This window comes from Dromiciops gliroides, chromosome 2, assembly GCF_019393635.1.
Source record: "Dromiciops gliroides isolate mDroGli1 chromosome 2, mDroGli1.pri, whole genome shotgun sequence".
In the NCBI taxonomy this organism is placed as follows: Eukaryota; Metazoa; Chordata; class Mammalia; order Microbiotheria; family Microbiotheriidae; genus Dromiciops; species Dromiciops gliroides.
In genome coordinates, this window is record NC_057862.1 from 534,614,563 (window position 1) to 534,640,006 (window position 25,444).

The window sequence follows — 25,444 nt, forward strand, 5'->3', positions numbered from 1 at the left end:
TGATGCTCTAAAAAATGCTTCTGCGTACATTATTAAGTATTGAACTGGGAGTCAGGAGTGCTAGATTCTAGTCCATATTAACATTACACGTGACTGGGCAATCCACTTCTCTTTTCTCTGCCTCAGTTTCCCCTTTTGTAAAAAAGAGGAGACAGGGTTAGATGATATTGAAGGTCCCTTTTGGAGGTGGCATTCGATGATTCTATCTTATTTCCTCCTCACAACAATGCTGTGAGTAGCCAATGCAGCTACTGTCACTTTTATTTATTTAGTTTTTTGAAGGAAGCTGAGGTCCTGAGAGTATCAGTGACCATAGCTAGACTGCTGATCATTGTATTGGACTGAGTCCAGGGCGATACAATAATGATTACAGCCTGGTCACTAGTGCAGATCCTCAGGGGCTTTGACCTACAGGCATCAAAGATAAACTAGACCATAAACCCCTTCAGAGCAGGGACAGGATTTGGTTTGGGCTTTGGCTTTTTGCATATCTCTGTATCTCCAGTGCTTAGCACTTGGCTTATCAATTTGACTTGACTGCCTACACTACTTTGGCAGGAATGGCAACTCCAAGGGGACCAGACTATAAAACCTAGCAGGGGGTGGGGCCCTTGCTTTTGTTAATTGTCTCTGACACTAGCAGACCCCTAGTAAATTGGGTGGGGGCGGGGGAAGAGGTTCTGCAGTATGGTATCTCAGGGAATTTTAAGTACAAGGACACTTTTACAGTACCACATATGCCAAGGAACTCTGACCTTACAGCATCTGATCATGAGACCCTGTATCTATGGAACTGTGTGATTTGTGTGTGCTGTTCCTGCCCTAAGGTAGCTGCCCCTTTCTCTGTATGCCTAGGAGAATGCCTTTGTAGTAGCTCACTGATTTTTGTTTTGTTTTTTGTTCTTTGTGGGGCAATGCGGGTGAAGTGACTTGCCCAAGGTCACACAGCTAGTAAATGTCAAGTGTCTAAGGCTGGATTTGAACTGAAGTCCTCCTGAATCCAGGGCTGGTGCTTTATCCACTGCGCCACCTAGCGGCCCCTAGCTCACTGATTTTTTTTTTTTTATGTCTGAAAAGCTAGAGGGATTCTGGTTCTGGGCCTAGGCCTGTGATAGCAATCACCAACTTGTTAGTGAGTTTGACTAGACTTTTCCTTAAACTCTTGTCTAAGTCACAAGTTTCTGAAGCTCCTCCTCATCCATCACTAATAAGAGAAAACACTGACAATCATCAGTAATGAGAGAAAACATTTGATAGCTATCAAATAGAGATCTAACTTGCCCAGAGACACACAACTAGTAAGTGGAAGAGCTGGCATGTAAATCTAGTTCTCCTAATTCCAGGTTCATGACACTATTATGATTCTCAGTTAAAAATCAGCACACAAAAAAACCAACCAAACAAACAAAAAAAAACAACTTGGGGCAGCTAGGTGGCGCAGTGCATAGAGCACTGGCCCTGGAGTCAGGAGGACCTGAGTTCAAATGCGACCTCAGACACTTAACACTTACTAGCTATGTGACCCTGGGCAAGTCACTTAACCCCCATTGCCTCACACACACAAAAAAAATCAGCACACAAAGAAACTGAAAAACTCATTTTTTTCCCCTTTTGGTGCTTACTGAGAAGAGATCAATACTGGAAGCAATCAGTGAATACAATGTTTTAGATAGAAATGTTTCTCTCATACACACACACACACACACATATATATACATATATGTGTATAAAATATTGTATATATTTGCAGCTCCAAAACAGATCAAAGTATAAATTTAATCAAGGATTGAAGAGGAGAAAAGAAACAAATGGAAAGAAGGACTAAAATGGTCCAAGGAATGATAAGTGGGAGGGCCTCTTGTTAGAAGCCAGCAAGAAGAACAGAACTAAAGCCATCCAAAGAACTTTCCCATATTTTAAGCACTAAATTTCCCCCAATTGGAAATTTATGTTGGGCAATAGACAGAGGACTGGCCTTGAGGTCGAGGAGGTCTGGTTTCAAGTCCTGCTTTTGACAAAGGTTAGCCATGTGGCTGTGAGCAAATTATTTAATCTCTCAGTGTCCTAGGCAACTGTCTGTGACTATAAATTACAGATTAATTGCTGATATCCATCCTTGAAGAGAGTTTCAACCAAGGGGATTCCCTCTACTAATGAAATTATAGGTCTGGACTTAAAAAAAAAAAAGAAACAACAAAGGGTGGGATTGATGAAGGAGGTAAAGATATTGATGAAGATGCTGACCATAGAGATCAGATGGCATGTTAAGGTCACTGCATGTGTAAGAATACAGGGCCTGTGGGATAGGTACAACCACACACAGCCCTCTTTATTATATACAGGACATGTGAGGTTGGACCTTTTCCATAGGTCTGATATTCCCCAGGATGGAAACCTCAAAGTGCCATCTATCTAACCATGAGGAGAGAGAGCCTAGGTCAGACCCTTAGAAACCACAAGCCCAGAATAGGAACCAGTCAATGTCAGAAACCTTTCCTGGAAGTCAGGCCTTTATTTTCCATCAAGTATCCCCAATCTTCAACCTCTCTTCCTACAAATCTCTACTGAGATTAATTGTTGCTATTCAGTTGTTTCAGTCATGCCTGACTCTTCATGACCCCATTTGGGATTTTCTTGGCAGAGATACTGGGGTGGTTTGCCACTTCCTCCTCCAGATCATTTTACAGATGAGGAAACTGAAGCAAGCAGAGTTAAGTGACTTGACCAGGGTCACACAGCTAGTAAGTGTCTGAAGCCGGATGTGAACTCAGGAAGATGAGTCTTCCTGACTCCAGGCCTGGCACTCTATCCACCCTGTCACCTAGCTGCCCCTACAGAGTTTACTCAGTGGGAAAAGTCTGAGGAAGATATGAGATGTTGGAATCTAATGAAGCAGAAACCAGACAAAGCTGCACTAACTACCTTAACCCCAGTGGAGAATCACATTTTATCTCCTCAAACCTATCTCCTGTGGTAGGAAGAAACAAGATAAAATCAGAGGAAGAAGCAGAGAGCTAAACTCAAACTCTCAAACCTGAATGAAGCTGACACCAATGGAAAGGAACAAGATTGAATCTTTGCATCTGCTCCACTTTCTTTTACTGAAATCCAAATTTAGCTCTTTTACCAAGACAGTTCACGAGATTTGTGGTTTACTAGATATTCAAGGAGAGGAAAATAACAGGTAAATCCTTTTCATTTTCTTTTTTTTTTTAAAGACCACAAAAAACACATTTTCAGAGCACTGCAAAGAGATGAATCAACCTCATATCACCTTCTCTTTATTTCCTAATCTCATGAAAGTAGCAACAGCTTCCATGCTTTGGGAAATCAGTGTGGCTCGGCAGCAAATCAGTTGCAAGGGTTTGCAGACCCCTTGGGAGTCTGGCTTCAGGGGGAGAAGTGGCAGCTCAAGTTAATGAACAAAAGGGGCTCTGAAATGAAGCACAGCAGCTAAGAATATTTTCAGGGGACCAGAAAGAGCCTGGTATCAATCAAACAAGCAAGCATTTATTAGGCATCTGCTATGTCATTGTGCTAGGTGTGATGGTGATACAAAGAAGCAAAGTGAAGGGGCCTCTCCCTGTGCTTCAGGATCTTACAATCTAGCCAGGGGAGATAGCGGGTAGCTATATAAGTAGATACAATATAGTCACAAAGTATTTTGGGGGAAAGGTGCTAGCAGCTGGGGGATTAGGTGCCTAGGTCAGGAGGTAGACAGACGGACAGAAAGATGGATGATAGGTAGATGATAGGTAGGTATGTAAGTATGTAGGTAGGTAGGTAGGTAGGTAAGTAGAGCAGTTATTAAGTGCTTACTATGTGTCAGGCCCTGTGCTAAGTGCTGGAGATAGAAATATGAGTGAGAAAGATAGTCCCTACCCTCAGGAAGTAATGTGTAGTCAGTCTGAAAAGGTAAGATAGGTCCAGGTGGTATGCCTATGGTAAGTACCATTTTAGTAACAATACAGTCATGATGGAGCTTCAGAAGCTATATATAGGGTGAAACAGAAGTAATTGGGATTGGGATTCAAGGAGACTTGGTTGTATGAAAAGTAAGGTTACCAGAAAGAGACTCCCCAAGCCTTTTGCCTTCATATAGGAGACACTTCCCAGCTCTGGTGATGCCGCTTCTCTGATAACTGAGCAGAAGCTCATGGCTAATTGTCCTCTCTATAAGAACAGTATCTTTTGGAGCTTTGAAAAGGTTGTGTTGTGTGCTGATGCTACCCACGCCAGGAAGGCAGTGAGTGGAGCAGGTGCTTTGGAACCATCGACATCAAGAGGAACATTCAACCAGTCCTGGATAACGTTTCCAAGGAGACTTAGGTCCTGTCTCTGAGACGATGCATAATGTTTTCATTCTATACCCAGTTTACCTTCTGAGACAGATGGACAGGCTTGTTGGTGCCAGGATGCTCATATCTATTCAGGTCTTGTCAATGATAGTGTTTCTTTTAAACTTTAGGAAAGAACCTTTGTGTGTGTGTGTTGTATTCTCCTAGAAGAATATAAACTCCACGCGGGTAGGGATTATTGCACTTGCATTTTTGTGTTCCCACTACTGAGATTAGTGCTTTGTATGAAGTAAGTATTCGACAGATATTTGCTGGATTGGATCACATTGATATCTGTTAGTAGTAAAATCCCCCATGGGACTATGCCAACTTGTCTTTGTTTTGTCTAGGAGACTCAGGTGTCTGCTCACCCAGGTAAAGTTTTGGAGCAGAGATTTTTAACTTTTTTGGTTTTCATGGGCTCATCTGGTAGTCTGGTGAAACCTATATGGATCCCTCCTCAGAAGAAGGCTTTAAAATTCATAAGATAAAATATACAGGATCACAAAGGAAATCAATCATATTGAAATGTAGTTATTTTTTATTTTTTTATTTTTTGCACGGGGCAATGAGGTTTAAGTGACTTGCCCAGGGTCACACAGCTAGTAAGCGTCAAGTGTCTGAGGCTGGATTTGAACTCAGGTCCTCCTGAATCCAGGACCGGTGCTTTATCCACTGCGCCACCTAGCTGCCCCTGTAGTTATTTTTTTTTAAAAAAAGTTCACCAATCCCAGACTAAGAATCTATTCTTGGAGAAAGGGGGGGAAAGGAGGAAAGATGGAGTCTTTGCCTTAGTTCTACCACTAATTTGCTATGTGGCCTTGGGGTAATCATCTCTTCTCCCTAACTTCAGCTTCCTTTTCCATAAAGTAATTAGGTGGTTGGAATAGATTATCTTTAAGGTCTCTTCTAGCTCTGATGGTCTTTGTTCTAAGGTTCATTAGAGCCTCAACCATCTATATTCAAAGGTCTCTTCCAAGGCTTACATTGTATTTTCTAATGCTTTTTCTAGTGCTGACATTCCATATTATAGGCCCCTTCCAGATATGTAGTCTATATTCCAAGGTCCTTTCTAGTTTTATAATTCTAATCAAAACGGTTGATATTAGTCAAAGAATCCATGAGCAAACATTAACCTTCATATGTATATTTATAATTTGGAGATAAGCAAATTAGATTTAAAGGTCAGCATATTGAAGAAGCAGAGTCCCAAATGAAGTTCTATCCCACATAAATACTGTATCTCTTACTCCTTCTGGCTCTCTTCTTCTCTCTCTCCTCTCTGTCTCTGTCTCTGTCTCTGTGTATGTCTCTGTCTCTCTATCTCTGTCTGTATGTCTGTCTGTCTCTCTCTCTCTCTCTCTCTCTCTCACACACACACACACACACACACACACATCCTTTGTCTTTCTCAGATGCTGAAGTGACTTTCATATTCGAATTTACAGCAACCATGAAGTAAAACCATGAAGTAGAACATTTTCTACTGGAGACTACTATTCAGGTGCAAGTTCCAGTTTATATTCATTGACTCATTGACAACAAATAGATATAAAGTGTCTACAGGGGCATAAATAACTTTGATAAGGCACAACCCCTACCTTCATGGAGTTTATAGTCTAGCAAGGAGATCTAAAATGTCAAAATATGTAGTACTATGCAACAAATATACAATAACCACAGAGTGTACAAGAATGTAATAAGTACATATTTACAAAACATTATGTGAGGTTGGAAGATGAAAAGATCATTTCCCACTGTGGGGATCAGGAAAGAATACCAAGAGAGGTGGCATTTGACCCAGGTCTTAAAGGCTCTCAAAAAGCAAAGGCATTCTAAGGAGAGCAAATCACATTAGCAAAAGCTCGGAGGTAGGAAAGTGCTGGGCATGTATAAGGGATAACAAATGTACGGTTTGTTCATAGCACTCATGGACAGGAGACATGTAAGATAAAGCTGCCAGGTTGTGGAAGACTTTGGTGGATTGAATTTAGATCTTAGGGAACTTATTTCACTTTTCTTGGTCTCAAGCTCCTCATCTATTGAATGATGAAAATAATATCAGCTCTACCCATCAAAGTTGTCCCATGGATTATATGAGATTAGTGTACATGTAAAGGAAAAATTCACATACAAATGTAAGCCATCATTCTTAAATGTGGTGGGTTAATACATCTCATAAGAAACAGCTAAATGTTTGGGAGACACCAGTCTGGGAGGAATAGCTCATACACTGGATGATAGAATTGGAGTTTTAAAAAATTTCAACATGCTACAATTATGGACCAAATCAGACAAAAATAGTAGGTATAATTGTCAAGCCTTGCAACTGCTTTCCAGAAAAACATTCAAACCATTACAGGATAAGGAAGATGTGACTGGACAAGAACTTTTGTTTTTCACAGATTTTCACAGAATCACAGAATTGGACAAGTTCAAATGGACCTCAGTTGCCATCCAGCCCAACCCACGAATGTTATCTCTACTCTATACCATGTCAGACAAGGGGTCATAGGATGATAGATTAGAGCAGGACCTCAGAGGTCATCAAATCCAACCCTCTCATTTTATAGATGAGGAAACCTCTGAAGAATAGAGAGATTAAGGGATTCCTACTCAGGTAGAATTGGATTAGATGATCTCTGATAACCCCTCGCAATTTTGAGCTTCTATACTCCCATGAATTAACTTACTTTTTAAGGCACAAATAGGAATGATCATGTCTACAGAATTATAATTAGCAAAATGAGCCTTAAACATCATGTTTCCTGTTAAGATACAAAAAAAGGGAAAGAATGTTTCCTATTCAACAGAAACTGGGGCAAGAGGATCTCTGAAAGGCCAAGTTCCACCTTTTTCATTAATTTCTATTTCAAAAGGTTATGAATAAATGGGAATGAAGCACGTTAGGGAGAGTGCAAGAATAAACATGGAAGCATATATTCAGCTGCTGGCCTTATGGGATTGCTTTTGCCCAAATCTCTCTGGCTTTACCAGCAGGGAAGGTTTTAATATCCTCTCCTCTCCTCTCCCTCTGACACTGTGTGAGTGTGGCTGGATGGAGCAATTTGAAGTGAGAGAGAAAATGAGCAGGAACTTGTTAGACTTTTAAAGGAATTGATATTCCTTTGGGGGGAGGGAGGGAGAGGGAAGGAGGTCATGTAAATCACTGAAAAGCAGAGATGGTCCACTGGCAAAGGACCCTGGATTTGGAGTCAGTGGGTCTGAGTTCAATCAATGAGCCTGCCACTCACTCCTTCTATGACCTTGGCCAGGTTCCTTAACCTAGCTGTGCCTCAGTTTCCTCATCTATAAAATTATGAAGTGGGACTAGATCGTCTCTAAAATCTCTACCTTCCACACGATTGTTCAATTTTCAGTGTGGGCATTTACATTTCAGAAATTATATCACTATAAATCAATGCTTGAGCTATTGTTTTCTCAATAGATCATCTAGACTTAAGAAGGTGTTAATACAGATTAAACTTAAAAGCATCTATGCATACATTTTTTTCCCCCTGGAGACCCCATTGTTAAATATTTACCAGCACATCCCCATATAGCTCTCTAAAGAGCCTGAGGTCAGCAGGAGCACAATAGAAGGTTCAGGGAATAAATTATCACCAGATTTAAGGCCTGGTCACTATAGACAAAGGATGATGATGGTGGTGGTGGTGGTGGTGCTGGTGCTGGTGATGACTGGCACTTATATAGTCCTTTATGGTTTTCAAAGTCCTTTACAACCATTATCTCATTTGAGGTTCCCAACATCCCTGAACTTAGCACTTCCCCAGTGGAATAAATGAAAATAGAAACAAGAAAGAAAAAGCTCTGTGTATGTGTGTGTGTGTGTGTGAGTGAATATATATATATATATATATATACAAATGCATACGCATACACACACATATATATTTCACCCCCCAAAAAAACCCTATCTTCTTGGGTAAGAGTGGGAGGGACCTGGATTTTTTTTTCTTTAAAGAGCAAATATCCATTTATTCTGCTCTCATATCTGGTCTCAGTCCTCTATTAAGGGCCCAAAGGTACACAATGGTGACAGGGAAGGATAAAAATACCACTAAAACAAGAAAATCTTATAGCTCAGGTGCTGCTTCCTAACCAAAGTCTTTACTGTGTCCCTCTAGATATTAACTCTCCCCCACCCTCAGATTACTTTATACAGTAATGAAGTACATACTTCGCATTTACTTACTTGTATACACAATATATCCCTCAGTAGCACGTAAGCTTCCTAAGGGTGGGACTATTTAATTTTTATGCCTCACATATTTTTGAGGAGATCCAGAACCAAAACTCCATTATCATGTGGAGCTCTGAATGAAAAAATTCCCTCTATTAATGCAAATCTGCAACTATTCTTCCATTTAGAGAGTTGCCTGGGGCAGCAAAAGGTCATGTAATTTGTCCCAGGGTCAACCAGCCAGTATGGACATTGAACTCCAGTCTTCCTGACTCTGAGGTCAGCTCTCCAGCTACCACATCAGGCAGGCAGGCAGGCCTCTTGACTTCTAGATAGTAGATGCTTAATGAATGTTTGTTGAATTAAATTGATATGGCATGGTGGAAAGCACATTAGATTTGGATTCTGAAGATGAAGGTTCAAATCCTGCTGCTAACACTTACCTAAGGTCTGTGTGACCTTAGCCAAGTCACTTGACTCAGTGAGCCTCAGTTTTTTCATCTCTCCTCTAAGATCCCTGTCCTCTGTAAAACCATGATCCTCTCCAGAGTAATGAGCTGTGTGACTTCCATGTAAATCACTTCATCTCTATGAGGCACATGCTTCTTAACTTCAAAATGAGAATAATAACATTTGCACAACCCACCTCCCAAGACTGGTGGACCGATTAAATAAAATAATGTGTGTGAAGATGCTGTCTGACTGCTATGTCTTTTTTTTTTTAATTAAAAAAATTTTTTTTTGGTGAGGCAATTGGGGTTAAGTGACTTGCCTAGGGTCACACAACTAGGAAGTGTTAAGTGTCTGAGGCCGGATTTGAACTCAGGTCCTCCTGAATCCAGGGCCGGTGCTCTATCCACTGTGGCACCTAGCTGCCCCTGCTATGTCTTATATAAGAAGTCCACAGTCCATTAAAGTAAGACAAGATCTTTACTCTTGTCTCCCCAAGCCTTTTTCCTGATACCTAAAGTCATAAGACTTACTCAATAAACAAAAGTAACTTCACTGGGCCCCAGTTTCCTCATCTATGAAATGGGGGAAGAGGATCATGGCACTGGAGTTGAAGGATTCCTCAGAGGCCACATAGCTTAGTAGAAATCATACTGGAACTGGAATCAGAAAGACCCGGGTTTGTATCCCACTCCAGAACCTTCTTAGCTATGGCAAGTCACTTCACTGGCTTGTCTGAACTTCAGTTTCCTCATTGGTTGAATGAGGGTCAGTAACACAAGGAGGTTGGACTTAATGACCTCTATAATTCCTCCCATCTTGAAATCTGATTCTAGTCTAACTTTTTCTTTTCACAGGTGAGAAAACTAAGGGAAAGTTAAATGACTTGACTAAGGTCATACACTTAGTCTGCATCAGGTAGCCAAATGTGATTTTAATCCAGGTTTTCTGCCTAGAGCACCAACTACACTCTTTCTACTCTACCTACAAACAGGGAGGCCACCTAAGGTCTTTTCTGGGACTAAGATTCTATGACTTGGAAAAGTAATAAACATTACCCAACAAACCCTTGCCAGCAGACCCAACATCCTTCTATCTGATAAATGCCCAATTCTGGGAAACTTACTGTTATAACCCTCCCATTTAGTAGAAGCATTACAAAAATCCACATGTTAAATATAAACAAATTTGTGGCTTTGACAGGGCTGAGCAATGGGGGCCAGCTCTTTCCATTAAAATCCTACTCATCAGAATGGGATCTTAAAGGACTGCCAACTTAATATGAGCTAAAGGGCCCTTTGAATTACAGGCCTGGCCATGGACCATGTATATGCCTGTGCTGAGATGCATAGAGGCTCATCACCAGGAAGTCAGCTACCAGGGGAGGGACTTTTTTGTCCTCAGCAACTCATGTAGACTACTTGCTAAGACACTGAAGTGTTGATATATGGAAGGAATGAAGGAAATATGGAAAGAAGGAAGGAAGCAAGGAAGGAGGGAGGGAGGGATGGAGGGAGGGAAAGAAGGAATGAGGGAAGGAGGGAAAGGAGGAAGGAAGGAAGGAGGGAAGGAAGGAAAGAGGGAAGGAGGGAAAGAAGGAAGGCAGGAGGGAGGAAGGGAGGGAAAGAAGGAAGGCTGGAGGGAGTAAGGGAGGGAAAGAAGGAGAGAAGGAGGGAGGGAGGAAGGGAGGAAGGAAGGGAAGGAAGGAGGAAGGAAAGAAGGAAAGAAGGGAGGGAAGGGGAGGGAAGGAAGGGAGGAAGGGAAGAAAGAAGGAAAGAAGGAAGGGAGGAAGGAGGAAAGGAAGGAAGGAAAGAAGGGAGGAATGAAGGAAGGGAAAAAGGAAGGAAGGGAGAGAGGGAAGGAAGGAAAGAAGGAAGGTATGAAAGAATGAAGGAAGGAGGGAAGGAAGGGGGGAAGGAAAGAAGGGAGGAAGTAAAAAGATTTTATTAAGCATCTACTGCTATGTGTTAAGTGCTTTCCATATATTGTCTTATTTGATCCTTACAACAACTCTGGGAGGTAGATACTATTATGATCGCCTTTTTATAGCTAAGGAAATTGAGGCAGACAGAGGTTAAGTGACTTGTTCAGGGTCACAGAGCTAGGGTCTGAGGCTGGATTTGAACTCAGGTCTTTTGGATTTCAGGGTTAGTCCTCCATTCATTGTACTACCTAGCTGCCTCTGATGGAAATGAGTAAAGGAGCACCTACGCTAATGAAATCATGGCTCTTTTGAAGGACTGAAGTGAGGTTGCTTCTCACACACTAGTTGGAGGTTTTATAAAACTTGAGGTTCTAATGTCCTTTAGAAATAGTTCAGAAAATTATACTTCTAGACTTGTAGACACCAGGAGTGTCTTCTCTCTGGCGAATGCTACCTGTGTGACTTGGGCTGAGTCATTTAAACTCTGTATGCCTCAATTTTCTTCACTATAGCATGAGGTGATTAGACTAGATGACCTGAAGACCCCTTTCATATCTCACTCAATGTTCCTCTGCTCCCTACATCATCCTGTTGTCACTTTCACGTCCTTGCCCAGGTGAGCCCATTTTGATACAATGAGTTAATGCTAGAAACTGTGACAACAAGGCTCATCAGCTTCATTGTCATGTCCTTAGAATAATTTGCAGATCTTTCCAGCATTTTGAAAACATTAATTAATTCAATTTAATATTTATTAAGCACCCACTATGATGGGAGGAGAAATATCTGGCTCACCAGAAAGAATAATGAGATTTAGAGTCAGGTGACCTTGATTCTTATACTTATTTGGCCACTTACTACCGATGTCATCTTAGACAAGTCATTGCACCTCTCTCCCACTTTGGGGCCTCAAGTTTCCTCCTCTGTAAAATGACAGGATTAGAAGGGGGCAGCTAGATGGTAGAGTGGATAGAGCACCAGCCCTGGAGTCAGGAGGTTCTGAGTTCAAATCCAACCTCAGACACTTAACAGTTACCAGCTGTGTGACCCTGGGCAAGTCACTTAACCCCAATTGCCTCACCAAAGAAACAAAAACAAACAAATGAAATGACAGAATTAGAGCAGATGACCTCTAAAGTCCCTTTGTGCACTAGGACCATGATCCTATGATGGTCTATGTAAAGTGCTATGCTAGACTTGGGATACAAAAACAGACAGAACTGTCCCTGCCCTCAAGGGGCTTTCATTCTACTGGGGAGGAGGGAAATACAACACATGCACAGAGAGGTACATGTAAAGTAATACAAAGTAATCTCAAGAGCTGGAAAGCACTAACAACCAAGGGTGGTGGTGGGCAGGAAAGGTCTTGTGAAGAAGGGAGCAGGAGACAGGTAAGAGGAGGCAGGGCTTCCAGACCCAAGGGACAACAAAGCAACCGAAGTGGGAGACAGAAAATCATGGATGGGGAACAGTTAGAAGGTGCCTTGTCTAGAATGGAGAGTGTGTGGTCCTTAATATTCCTTCAACAAGAAATCATGACTGTCTCTATCAACCGAGATAATATCTGTAGTTTTAAGCACAGTGCTTGGCTCATAATAGGTACTATATAAATGCTGCTTGTTGTGCACTTGTTTCATTTCAGTCGTGTCCAACTCTTTGCAATTCAGTTTGGAGTTTTCTTGGCAAAGATACTGGAGTGGTTGGCCATTTCCTTCTCCAGCTTATTTTACAGATGAGGAAACTAAGGCAATCAGGGTTAAGTGACTTGCCCAGGGTCACATAGCTAGTTATGTCTTAGGCCAGATTTGAACTCAGGAAGATGAGTCTTCCTGATTCCAAGCCCAGTGCTCTTTCTACTGTACCACCCGACTGCCTTCATATCATCATCATTGTCCTTGTCATCATCATTTAGGAAAATAGCTGCTCTCTATACCTGTATATCTATAGGGCTACAGATAGCTGTGTTTGTTTTTCTTTCCCTCTCTATCCATCTATGTCTGATCTATTTAGCTTTCTATCTATCCATCTATGTCTGATCTCCTACCTGTCTATCTCTATCCACCTATGTCTGATTAATCTATCTATCTATCTATCTATCTATCTATCTATCTATCTATCTATCTATCTATCTATCTATCTATCCATCTATCTATCATCTTCCTACCTACATATCTATCTATCTATCTATCTATCTATCTTCCTATCTATCTATCATTTATCATTTATCATCTTCTATCATCTATCTATCTTTCCCCAGGCCATCTTTTTTTTATCTATGGTAAGGCAGTCTCACTATTTCCAATGCTTGGTTCTCTGGCCAGAGGAGGAAATATTTCTTCTCCAACACAAAAGACTCTGCCAGGGTCCCAGCCTACAACACTCTCCTCTCCATTGGGGAGGGTAAGTGAGCCAACCTTGTTAGAGTTACAAGAATAGAACAGCAAACTAAGATAATAGGGCTTTTCACTCCTGGGATTACAACCCATGGCTCCCAATGGAGGGTCAGTGATGGATTAATAATTCCAGGAACTCCAGAGGAGCAAAGGTTTCTACTGTTCTCATCTCACTTCCTTCTTATTGAACCAAATGGGTTGAAAGGCTGTGTGTGAATCCAATTAGCCACCGGAGGAAGTGTTTTTGATAGGCGTGGCCCTGCTGCTGAAGTTTGAAAGGTTCTGCTTTGAAAAAAAGTCTATTAAGCTGACACCTGAGTGGAAGAAGTGTGCTTTAAAACCTTTCATGATGATCCCAATGCCCTCCGCAATCTGGCTCAAACCTACCTTTCCAGGCTCATTTCATATTACTCCTGTTCATACATCTTATGCTCCAGCCAAACTGGACAAACACTATTCCTTCAACTCAGCATTCCATCACTTACCTCTGTCTGCCTTAGTTTCCTTAACTGTAAAATGAGAATAATAATAGGGCCTGCCTCCCAGGTGCTAATGACATAATTATTTTTTTTTTTTAGTGAGGCAATTGGGGTTAAATGACTTGCCCAGGGTCACACAGCTGGTAAGTGTTAAGTGTCTGAGGCCGGATTTGAACTCAGGTACTCCTGACTCCAGGGCCAGTGCTCTATCCACTGTGCCATCTAGCTGCCCCGACATAATTATTTTTAAAGTGCTCAGCACAGTGTCTGGCACATAATAAATACTATAGGAGGCAGCTTGGTGGCACAGTGGATAAAACACCAGCCCTGGAGTTAGGAGGACCTGAGTTCAAAGTCAACCTCAGACACTTGACACTTACTAGCTGTGTGACCCTGTGTGACCCTCATTGCCCTGCAAAAAATAATATTGAAAATTAAAATTAAAAACTATATAAATGCTACTTACAATGATGACACTAAGTGTTTGAGGTCAAATTTGAACTCAAGTTTTCCTGACTCCAAGCCCAGCACTATATCCCACTGTGCAACCTAGCTGCCTCCCTAGTGATATGACCCTGAGCAACTCACTTAACCTCTGTTTGCTTTGATCCACTGGAGAAGGAAATAGCAAATCTCTCTAGTATTTGCCAAGAAAACCCCATGGACAACATTGAGGTGCTCTGGTCCATGGGGCATGACTGAAGAACTGAACAACATATGATTTTGATAATTATGATGATTACATCCCCATACGTCATCCCCCATGCTGGAAGGGCACTCTCTTCTCATGCCTACCACTCAGCATCCTTATCCTCCTGCAAGTCAGCGTAAACAGCACCTCCGCTATAAAGGTTTCCTTGAGGCCGAAAAGAGTTCTTTCCCTCTTCAGATTTCCATCTAGCACTTCTGCCTCCATCCCCACCCCCCCATTTGATTTGTATTTATTTGTGTGTATGCCAGATCTCCTCCTTCATTCTTAGTAGAATATAATAAATTCTTTGAGATCAGGGACTGTGTCATCTTTTCTCCTTGTATACAATAGGTACATAATAAATGTTAATAATAATGATAGCTACTGGGTTTACAAAGCACTTTACAAATATTATCTCATTTTATCCCCACAACAACCCTGAGAAGTAGGTACTATTATTATCCTCATTTTACAGATGAGGAAACTGAGACAGACAGAGGTTAAGTACCTTGCTCAGATCACACAGTTAATAAGTATCTATGGCTGAATTGGAACTCAGATCTTCCTGACTCCAGGCCCAGTGCTCCATCCACTGTGCCAATCCAACTGCCAATAGAAATGGCATTTGGCCAGACATCAGAAGTCCTGGTTTCTAGTATGACCTCAGCTGAATGATTTCCCTTCTCTAGCCTTCAGTTGCCTCCTCTATAAAATAAAGCAGGGAAACTAGATGAGTTCTAAGGTCCCTTCTAATTCTAGAACATTCTATTCTTCTGGGAACCATTAACACCAAGCTGAGCTTATGCAGTATCGATCAGTGTGGCTATTTGAGAATCTGCACATATGTTAGAGGAAGACTATACATGCATTGGGTGGTGTTTTTTATATTTGTCTGAGCCACAGTGGTGATGATGGTGGCAATTATACTGTGGGATCACCAGAGCTCAGAGAGCAAAGGGATGCCCCAGTAGTCATCTAGTCCAACCGAATAAGGCTCCCTTCTACACATCTGATAAGTGCTCTTCTTGAAGACCTCCTGTGAACTGAAACCTGTATCCATTTCCCTTTTGGACAATTCGAATCATTAGGAGCTTTTTCTTTGACCTCAAGCCTAAATGTGCCTCTCTGTACCTTGTCCCTAGTCCTGCCTTCAGTGGGCAAGAAGAAAAAGTCTAAACTCTCACATGAGGGCCCTTCAAGTGTTTCATGACCTCCAATCCCTTGCCAAACCTGGCCTTCTATCAACTAAACTTCTCTAAGTTCCATCAACTGATCCTCCTATAGTGTAAATGGATGGTCTTCCTCCCCAGCTTTAACAGGTCACTGAATTTGGAGTCGCAAGCTTCTGGTTCAGATTCCAGCCTCGATTGCTGGGTGATGTTGTTGTTCATCTTGTTGTATGTCCTTCCTTCCAGAAGAGCACCATAACATCAGGGTGATGTCATGACTTGCAGTGAATTTGAATTTATGTGAGGGCTTCACTCCTCCAGAGCCATCTGGGTCCAGTGGCAGGATTACACACACACACACACACACACACACACACACACACATATATCCAAATCTCAGGACACTGGGAGATGGCCCTGGATGGTTGAGGAAATTGGGGTAAAGTGACTTGTCCAGGGTCACATAGCTAGCAAGTGTCTGAGGTGAGATTTGAACTCAGATCCTCCCAACTTCATGGCCAATGCTCTATCTACTGTGCCACCTAGCTGCCCTACCTGGGGGAATATTAAGAAAATAATGGAATGTCCTTGGGCCTCAGTTTTGTTTTCTGTCAAATGACCTCTAAGGGTCTTTCCAACTCTAAATTCACGGCCATGCTGGAAATCTGTTCTACCCTTAAATAGTTCTAAGTGTTAGAAGGCTTCTCCTATCAGGCCTAAAGTTTTCTCTTTGTGACTGCTATTTCTCCTTCCCATCTCTCCTCCACTCCAGGTCCACCCCACCCCAGGCTAAAGACCTCCATTTCCTTTGACCAGTTCTCATAGGCATTAAAGCCCTTAAGTATTACCGGAGATGAGAAGCTCCTTAGAGAATAATGAAAACAGCCCATTCTTAGGCTATACTAAGAAGCAAGCAGTTCCCCGCCTTTCCAGGATAGCTAATAAGTATAAATCAATAAAGAAATAAATCTTCATGTTTTATGAAATGAATCACTGCCCCATGGAACATTTTAATAGATTTAATGAAGCTGGAAGCTCACCTCCTTTCCTCTTCCCTGTGCCCCTCCCCAAATTAAGCCTACAGATCTAGCAATTAAACTCCAGCAAAATAGAAAATCTCTCTTCCAGATGTAACCAGTCTGCAGCTCACCATCACTGCAGTGCTTGGATCAATAAGAAAGATGCAGGCAAACAGAGCCCCAGATTGGGAGGGTTTCTTGGGTAGTAGATTCAAAGTCTTCCTCTTCCCCAGCAGAAATCCGTGTCCCCAATTCTAAAGTTCTCCATTCCTCATTCCCCTGGAGGAAAAATTGGTCTCAGAAGAATTGAGCAAGCGCCTGCAGCCTCAAAATCGAACTGAAAGGGCCCCTCTGGGTCTCCCACAGAGCCTATTATCTGCTTCTCTTGGCCTCAGTCCAGGGCTGAGATGTTCTGTCGATAGAGTGTAAATAATTCCTTGGTGGTTGCGGCTCTCGGCATGCAAGGAGCCAGTGAGATGACCTGATACTGGCCTATTGAGTTAGGGGGTGAAGACAGGCCAGATGGAGCACAGGACTCTCACCGTACCCACAGGGTACATTCATCAGAGTCAAATTCCAGAGTCATGTTCCTAGGGTGTCCTTAGAATTCCCCAATCCAATACATAGCCTTGGCACTGGCTAGAGGCTGGCAGGAATTCTCTCATCCCCATTTCTGCCACTGTCCACGGAATTCTGGAGAGGACCAAAATACGACTCCTGAGAAGAGGAGCTCTCCAGGCCTGGCACCCCTTAAGAGGGACTGCACTGCAGTGAAACCCAGCACCCAACTCCTTCCATGGCCACTTCATCATTTTCATAATGGTACTTTCACATCATCCCCAGGGGATGTATCCCTACTGCCTTCCTTCGTGAGCAGCAGGCTCTTTTACCAACTCACAGCCTTGACACTGAGGGACTCGCATCCTATGGAGGGGAATAAGGTAGCTGTGGGGTCACAGAAAGAATGCTGGGTTTGGACACAGAAGTCTTGGGTTCAAACTCTGGTCCTGTCATTTAAAAGCTGGGTTTTTGCTGTTGCTGTTCCATTGTTTCAGTTGTGACTGACTTTTCACTGCCCTATTAGGGGTTTTCTTAGCAAAGATACTTGAGTGGTTTGCCACGTTGGTCTTCTTTAGCTTATTTTTACAGATGAGGAAACTGAGGCAAACAGGGACAGAGCTAGTAAGTTTCTGAAGACATATTTGAACTCAGGAAGACTCGTCTTCCTGACTTCAGACTTGCTGCCCCCTAAAAAGCTGGGTAGGCCTGGGCGAATCATTTTAACCTTCCTAAACTTCCATTTGTAATTGGGGAGGGGGCAGAGAGGGGTATGACAAGAGCACTGATGAGCAGCAGTCAGGACATCTGGGGCCAAGGGTGGACTTGAGCCAACTCATAGCTTTCAAGAATCGATTGTTATATTTTCAGTAGGAACATTTACACCTTGTCAATCGGCAACCGCTACAAATCAAGGCTTGATTTATTGTTTTGTTGATTGTCTAGAATTTTAAAAGTGATGGGGAAAATGTTGATAATACAAATAATAATAATAATACAAGTAGGATAAAAAAATGTTTGGTGTGTTCGGAGAGCCAATTGTTAAACATTTACCAGCACATGCCTGCCTGGCTCCCATTCCCTACTGTACTATTCACTAACTCTATGACTACAGTCAGGACCCCAGACCTCTCTGGGCTTCAGTTTCCTTACCCACAATAGCATTTGCCTCATAGAGATATTGTGAGGAAATTGTTTTGTAAACTATAAAGCACTTTAAAAATGTAAATTGTTGCTAGAGTTGTATTACCCACATGGGGGGTGAAAGGAGAGAATAAGCATTTATTAAACACCTACTATACGCCAGACACTATGCATAGTGGTTTACACATATTATCTCATCTGATTACTTCACAAGGTTGTCATGAGGACCAAAGCAGACTTTTTATGAAAAGTGTTATCATAGTAACATTTCTAGAACTGAATAAAAACAGCACACTTCACCATATGACTAATGGTTTTGATGAGGTCCTGCATATAATTTTTTTTTTTTTGGTGAAGCAATTGGGGTTAAGTGACTTGCCCAGGGTCACACAGCTAGTAAGTGTCAAGTGTCTGAGGCGGGATTTGAACTCAGGTCCTCCTGACTCTAGGGCCAGTGCTCGATCCACTGTGCCACCTAGCTGCCCCCTGCATATAATTCTAATACAGATTACACATTTAGAGTTGTAAGGGACATTAGTCATGATCAAGTTCATCAAACCCATCAGGCTTATTTTACAAAATGAAGAAACTGAGTTCCATAGGGGTTAAGTGAGTTGCCCAGGGTCACACAGTTAATAAATGTCTAAGACAGTATTTGAACCCAGGTCTTCTTGATTTTGAGTCTAACATTGTATCTAATATTACTGTACCAAACCCTCTCTCATGCTACATACAACTGTATTTTAATAATAAAATTCTTATTGTATTTTAGGGTTTGGGGGCATCTAGGTGACACAGTGGATAGATTACTGGGTCTGGAGTCAGGAAGACTCATCTTACTGAGTTTGAATCTGGCCTCAGACACTTACTGGATATGTGACCCTGATCAAGTCACTTAACCCTATTTGCCTCAATTTCCTCATCTGTAAAATGAGCTGGAAAAGGCAAAGGCAAATCACTCCAGTATCTTTGCCAAGAAAACCCAAAATGCAGTCATGAAGAGTTGGACATGGCTGAGACAACTGAACAGCAAATATTTGGGTTTACAAAACACTTTCCTTACAAGGAAGAGGATCAGTGAGCATGGCACAGAGAGCAAGTTGACTTTAAGACATTGGGCAAGGTGTTTTTTTCCTACCTAGGCAGTAAAGTAGAAAGGAGACTCACTGCTTTTGGAGTCTGAAGACCTGGGTTCAGAATCTGACTGTATGACCTTAGGCAAGTCACTTCTGGTTCTTAGTTTCCTCTTCTGCAAAATGAAGAGGCTGGACTAAATGGTCTGTAAGATTCCTTCATGCTCTAAGTTCTATGAACCAGGAAAACAACAACTGCAGTTTCCCTCCTGCAGCTCCAAATGACACATTTCTCTCACTCCTATCATCTCTGATTTTGGTCTTGTGGAAGCTTTAACGTTCCAAGGGCCCAATTGGCAATCAGTTCAATGGCCTATACTTGCTAGGCTTTGTATGCTCTGTATTTGTGGGGAGGAGCGAAGGGAGAGAGGGGAAGGAGGCCAGAGGTGGACAGTGCTGGAGAAATGGTGGCCTGCTGCCCTTGGAAACTTTGTCTGGCATTCTGGGAATCCGCCCAGCTGGCTTTGTAGAGGTCATCCAGTTCACATGCCTGTGTCTCTCGTCTTTTGTTTCCTCTTTCTGAGAGTAGTTATATCTCTGTTCCTGCTGAAGTCCAGATCCTTTTTGCCAGAGAGCTCATTCTTCACCCTCTGCTGCCCATTTGAACCCAGTGAAGTTGGCTAACTTCCTCTCTCCCAAAGAAATAGTCACCTACAACTGATTCCTGGCTCCCACCAAGCCGGTCCTTGTTACCCTTGTACCTTCATGCTCAATCTTAAGGAGAATCCACTTTTACCAACATCTGCTAGATCAAACACTCATTCACCTCTTTTTCTCCTCAGAACCAACAGAGTTCCTAGGTAGGCCAGGATGGTAGATTTAATGTCACTAGTGGTCTAATCATCTTTCAAAGACTCTTCTTCCTCATGACTTTCAAAGATCATTTTCTAAATGCATCAGCAGGGACCAAATTCAACTTCTCAAAGAAGCCTCTGCAGGAGACATGAGCCTGAGTATTCACAGCATTCTCCTGGTTTTATCTGCAGCCTCTGCCATTAGGGACATAGTTTGTAGAGAAGGCTGCAAACACTAATGGCAAAGACCCCTCTCTGGCTTTGTCCCCTTGGCCCATTACTAAGTTAATGAAGGCAGTTTCCCAACATTCCATAAATGAGACAAGGCATAAACCAGTAAAACATAACCTCCGATGAGATGCCACCTACCTGGTTACAGGTGTTAATATCTACCCCATTCCGCAGGTGATCCAAAGCTTTGTCCAAGTTCCCTGATCTTGCTGCCCTCAGAAAACTGGTAGCAGCATCGGCCTACAAAGAGAAAAAAAATGACAGACGGTGAGTCACCCATCCATCCTACTGCCAACACCATCAGATTACAGCCCTCAGGCCCACAAAAGTAATGGGAAGCAAGATAAACTTCGAGGCCAATAGCACAAAAGCAAGAGGGTCAAATAGTGACATCCCACATCTGTTTGAGAACCAAATAAAGGAGGACTGCTCTGTGCCTCTGACAAGCAGAGACAGATGACATGAAATGTCAGACCGGGAGGGCTGAACACAGAACTAACAAGCTGAGACGAGCCCAGGGAGTCTTCCTCATGGCCAGGGAGCAAATCGCCCTCCTAGAGACTCTACAGGGGTCATCACTCAGTTGGGAGAGGCCTTCACCCACAGTTACCTCACTGAAGTCCTCCTCCAATGCTGAATCATGGTTTGGGGGTGGCTTTGGGTTCTCAAAGACTGAGTCAATGAAACCCAGTCCCGGAAAGCCCTATCCCCTGCTGGAAAAGCTTGGAGTAGAAGCCCAGGGACACACTGTTTCTTTGGATATAGGACCAGCCTAATGAATTTTAGAGAGGTGCATCATTAGGTTAGCTGCTGAAAGATGAATATTTTGTCCAGAGTAACTCTTAAGGGTTATCTACTAAGTTTGTCAGCATCAATGTAGAGAAAGCACCCACACTGATGAAATCACATCCTTAAAGTATTATGTAATATATACATGTATGTACATATCTATCGATCTATTGATCTATTTACCTCCATCATAAAGTATAAGGCAGCTGCAGGGTACAGTAAGTAGATAGAGTGCCAGGCCTGAAGTCAGGAGGACTCTTTTTTTTTTTTTAGGAGGACTCATCTTTGTGAGTTCAAACCTAACCTCAGACACTCACTGGCTGTGTGACCCTGGGCTAGGTACTTCACCCTGTTTGCCTCAGTTTCCTCATTTGTAAAATAAGCTGGAGAAGGAAATGGCAAATCACCCTGGTATCTTTGCCAAGAAAACCCCAAATGGGGTCATGAAGAGTCAAACAGGACTGAAAAATAGTCAAATAAAAATAATCATAAACTATAAATTTATTAAATATCATTGTTGTTTGCAAAAGAAACTTTATTAAAAATTAAATTAAGCAAATTACCTAACTATGCATATGACATGACCAAATATTATTGAAAATATTCCTCTTAGAATGAGTTCATTGTTTTCAACTCTTGGGCTTGTCAGAATTTAATATTACTCCAACTACTTAAAAAGTCTTTCAAATTCCTTTGGCTGCTAATGTTTTTTTGAATGAAGTTTATGTTACCATCCTGTCCAAAGTATACCATAATAATTTAAAAAAGGAAATGACAGTAGAGATTCCTGTAATGGTATTATAGCTCATAGATGGGAGTGTTTATGTGTTGTGTGTAAATATACACCTATGCACCAAAGGTATAATTATCTAAAAAAGTATTAAGCTTGATATCCTTTTTGAATCTCTAAGTTGTTATGATATATGCTCAACAGATTTTTACAGGAGATCAAACCTTTCCCTCCAGAACTTCAACAAAAGAAGGAGATAAATTTTATCTCTTTTCTGAACTATTCAACTCACCTCAAGCAATGGTTCTTAAATACCTTCTATGAGTAAGACTATTATAATAACTTTCTAACTGATTTGCCTTTTTTCATTCTTTCTCCTTTCTCAACTATTCAACTCAACTCAAGCAATAGTTATTAAACACCTACTATGAGTAAGATTCTTGTAATAACCTCCTAACTGGTTTACCTTTTTGACATTTTTTTCTCCTTTCTAATTCTATTCTTCACAGAACCACTAAAACACTAGACTGATCACTCTATTGTTAAAAAGAAAAAAAGGCAAAAATAAAAACGTCTCCTTGCCCATTGGATAAAACAAAAAATCCTTTGCTTGGCATTTAATGCACTTTATCATATTCCAATATGCTATGAGAGAGTAGAAAGGGGGCTTAGTTTCAGGTCCTCCCTCTCCAAGCCCCAAATTTTCTCATGTGTAAAATAAGAGGATTTGGGCTAGGTGGCCTCTGGGGTTCCTTTTAACTGTAGAGATCTATAATCCTATAATTCTATACCTTTTTAGTCTTATTTCATGTTATTTTATTTATACACCCAATATTAGAGTCAAATATAGTCTACTAAGTTATTCTTTGAATTCAAAGCCAATTCTTACCTCCGTGTCTTCACACAGCCCATCCCCATTCCTGCCACATACTCCGTACTTTATCTTTGCTAATATCCTTCTCTTTTTTTTAGAATTATAGCTCAGGTGCCCCATCCAGTGAAGATGAGAAGGCTATTTGCTGGAGATATTGTAGTAGTGAGTCTAGGTCAGGTATGTGTTGGATCTGATGACCAAGGAGGTCCCTTCCAACTCTGAGATTCAATGTTCACAAAAACTATAGGGGATTGGATGGTCTGTAAAGGCAAATTTGTGAATATGGGGTGAAATCAAGTCTCCTGACAACCTTTTACCATAAACCTGATGTTTCAAGATTCCCATCCTCCACAGAATTTCACAATTGGTGCAGACCTCAATGACCATTTGGTCCAATCCATAACTGAATAAGAATCCCTTCTGCAACACACAGAGAAAGTAATCATTCAGCCTTTCTCTTCTTCTTTTTTTTTTTTAGTGAGGCAATTGGGGTTAAATGACTTGCCCAGGGTCACACAGTTGGTAAGTGTTAAGTGTCTGAGGATGGATTTGAACTCAGGTCCTCCTGACTCCAGGGCCGGTGCTCTATCCACTGCGCCACCGAGCTGCCCCCATTCAGCCTTTCTTGATGACCTCCAATGAAAGAGAAAGCTCACTCCCCCCAAGGCAGTCCATTTTACTCTTGGATATTTCTAATTTCAGGAATTTTTTCTTTACATCAATCCTAAACTCATTTCTTTGCATTGTCTACCTATGGTCATAGTTCTACCTTCTGGGGCCAAGCAAACAAATAAGATCTAATTCTTTAATAGCCCTTCAAATACTTGAAGATGAATCAATCAGTAAGGAAGTGTTTCTATGCCAGGTTCTGAAACAATGAAACCAAAAGTAAAATAGTCTCTACCTTCAAGACGCTTACATTCTATTTGGAGACAACATGTATATGTGGACAGTCAGTTAACATTCATTAAGTGCTAAATGCTGGGGATACAAAATGAGGCAAAAGGCTGTCCCTGACATCCAGGAGCTCACAATCCAATGGGGGCGACCCATACATAGCTATATACATGGCAAATATAAAGTAGATACAAGGGATTAGGAGCTAGGGGTGGGGATCAAGAAAAATCTCATGGAAATGGAAGCACTTTAAGCTGAGTCTTAAAGGACATAAGGGATTCCAAGAGGGGGAAGTAAGGAGGGAGAATATTCCAAACATTGGTAATGGCCCACTTGAAGGCATAGACCCCGGAGATGGAGTTTTGTGTACAAGGAAGAGCAAAGAGGCGAATCTGGCTAGACCATATGGCACATGCATTGGAGAAATGTCTAAGAAGACTTAGAGGGCAGGATGGAGCCAGGTTGTATTTCGGTTTAAATGCCAAATAGAGGACTTTATACAGGATATCCCAAAAGTCTTAATTCAGTTTCAAGTTTTATTAAGTTCAGAATTATAAATGCTTCCAACTTACAAAAAGCAACATTTCAAGTTAATTATCAAAAAATTTTAAAATATTGATAAGTTTCTTATTAGAATTCAACATAACCACCATGTTGTGCAATATATCACTCTGATTTTTGAACTTTGTAAAAAAAACTGCAGTCAGCTGCTGCTCAGTGACTGAAAGGTTTGCATTTGCAATCCAAGCTATCCAAAGAACATTCAAGGAATCTGGTTTTGATAAATACATGACTGTTTTGACATAGCCCCACAAGAAATACCCTAATTGAGATCAACCAAATAATTAAGGTGGCTAGTGAAGAGTACTGACCTACTCTTTGGTCTACCAGTTTGAGAAAGTATCATCCAGAAAATGTCAAACACATAATGTGTAATAACAGAGTGTTCCATATTTTAAAAATTAAAATGTCAAATTAATTACTCAAAAAAGTCATGATACTAAGTAAGTATAAAGGAAATTTAAATAAAATTTCAAATTATGGTGGTCTTTTTTAGTAAGTTTGTAGCATTTATACTTCGAAAGGTATTAATGCTTTAACTTAACACCAAGAATTTGGGGACACCTTTGATCATAGAAGTAAGAGAGAGCCATAGGACTTTATTAAGTAAGGGGAGGGGATGACCACGTTCAGATCTGCCCTTTGGGAAAATCACTTTGGAGGCCATGAGGAAAATGTACTGGAGTATGAAGAGGCTTGAGAGAGTGAGACCAAATAGGAGACTATGGCAATAGACCAGGTCAGAAGTGATGAGGTCCTGAAAAAGGGTGGTGGCCAAGGGAATAGAGAGAAAGGGGCATTAGTGAGAAATATTGTAGAAGTAGAAATGATAAGATTTGACAGCTGATTACGTATATGGGGTGAGTGAGGGTGAGGAAACCATAAACTTAGATGTAAGGAAACTTGGCAATGGCCATGACAATAACTGTAAAATTTGGAAGAGGGTTGGGTTTGCTCCACCCAAATTCATTTCATTTAACTTAAAAGAAATTGTATGGACAAATAGACCATTGGCTTAGGAGGAAATGAATCTAGTAATAAAAGGGCATTAATAGCCTGGAGCAGGTC

General features: G+C 41.5%; 1 protein-coding gene across 1 annotated transcript in view; it reads right to left on the reverse strand.

The window, feature by feature from the left end:
- The window catches only part of ANK1 (ankyrin 1), a 344,837-nt gene that overhangs the window by 117,111 nt on the left and 202,282 nt on the right, over positions 1–25,444 (reverse strand). The window contains 1 exon segment of the mRNA XM_043987736.1: positions 20,664–20,765. Within this exon segment, the coding sequence (XP_043843671.1) occupies positions 20,664–20,765 (102 nt within the window).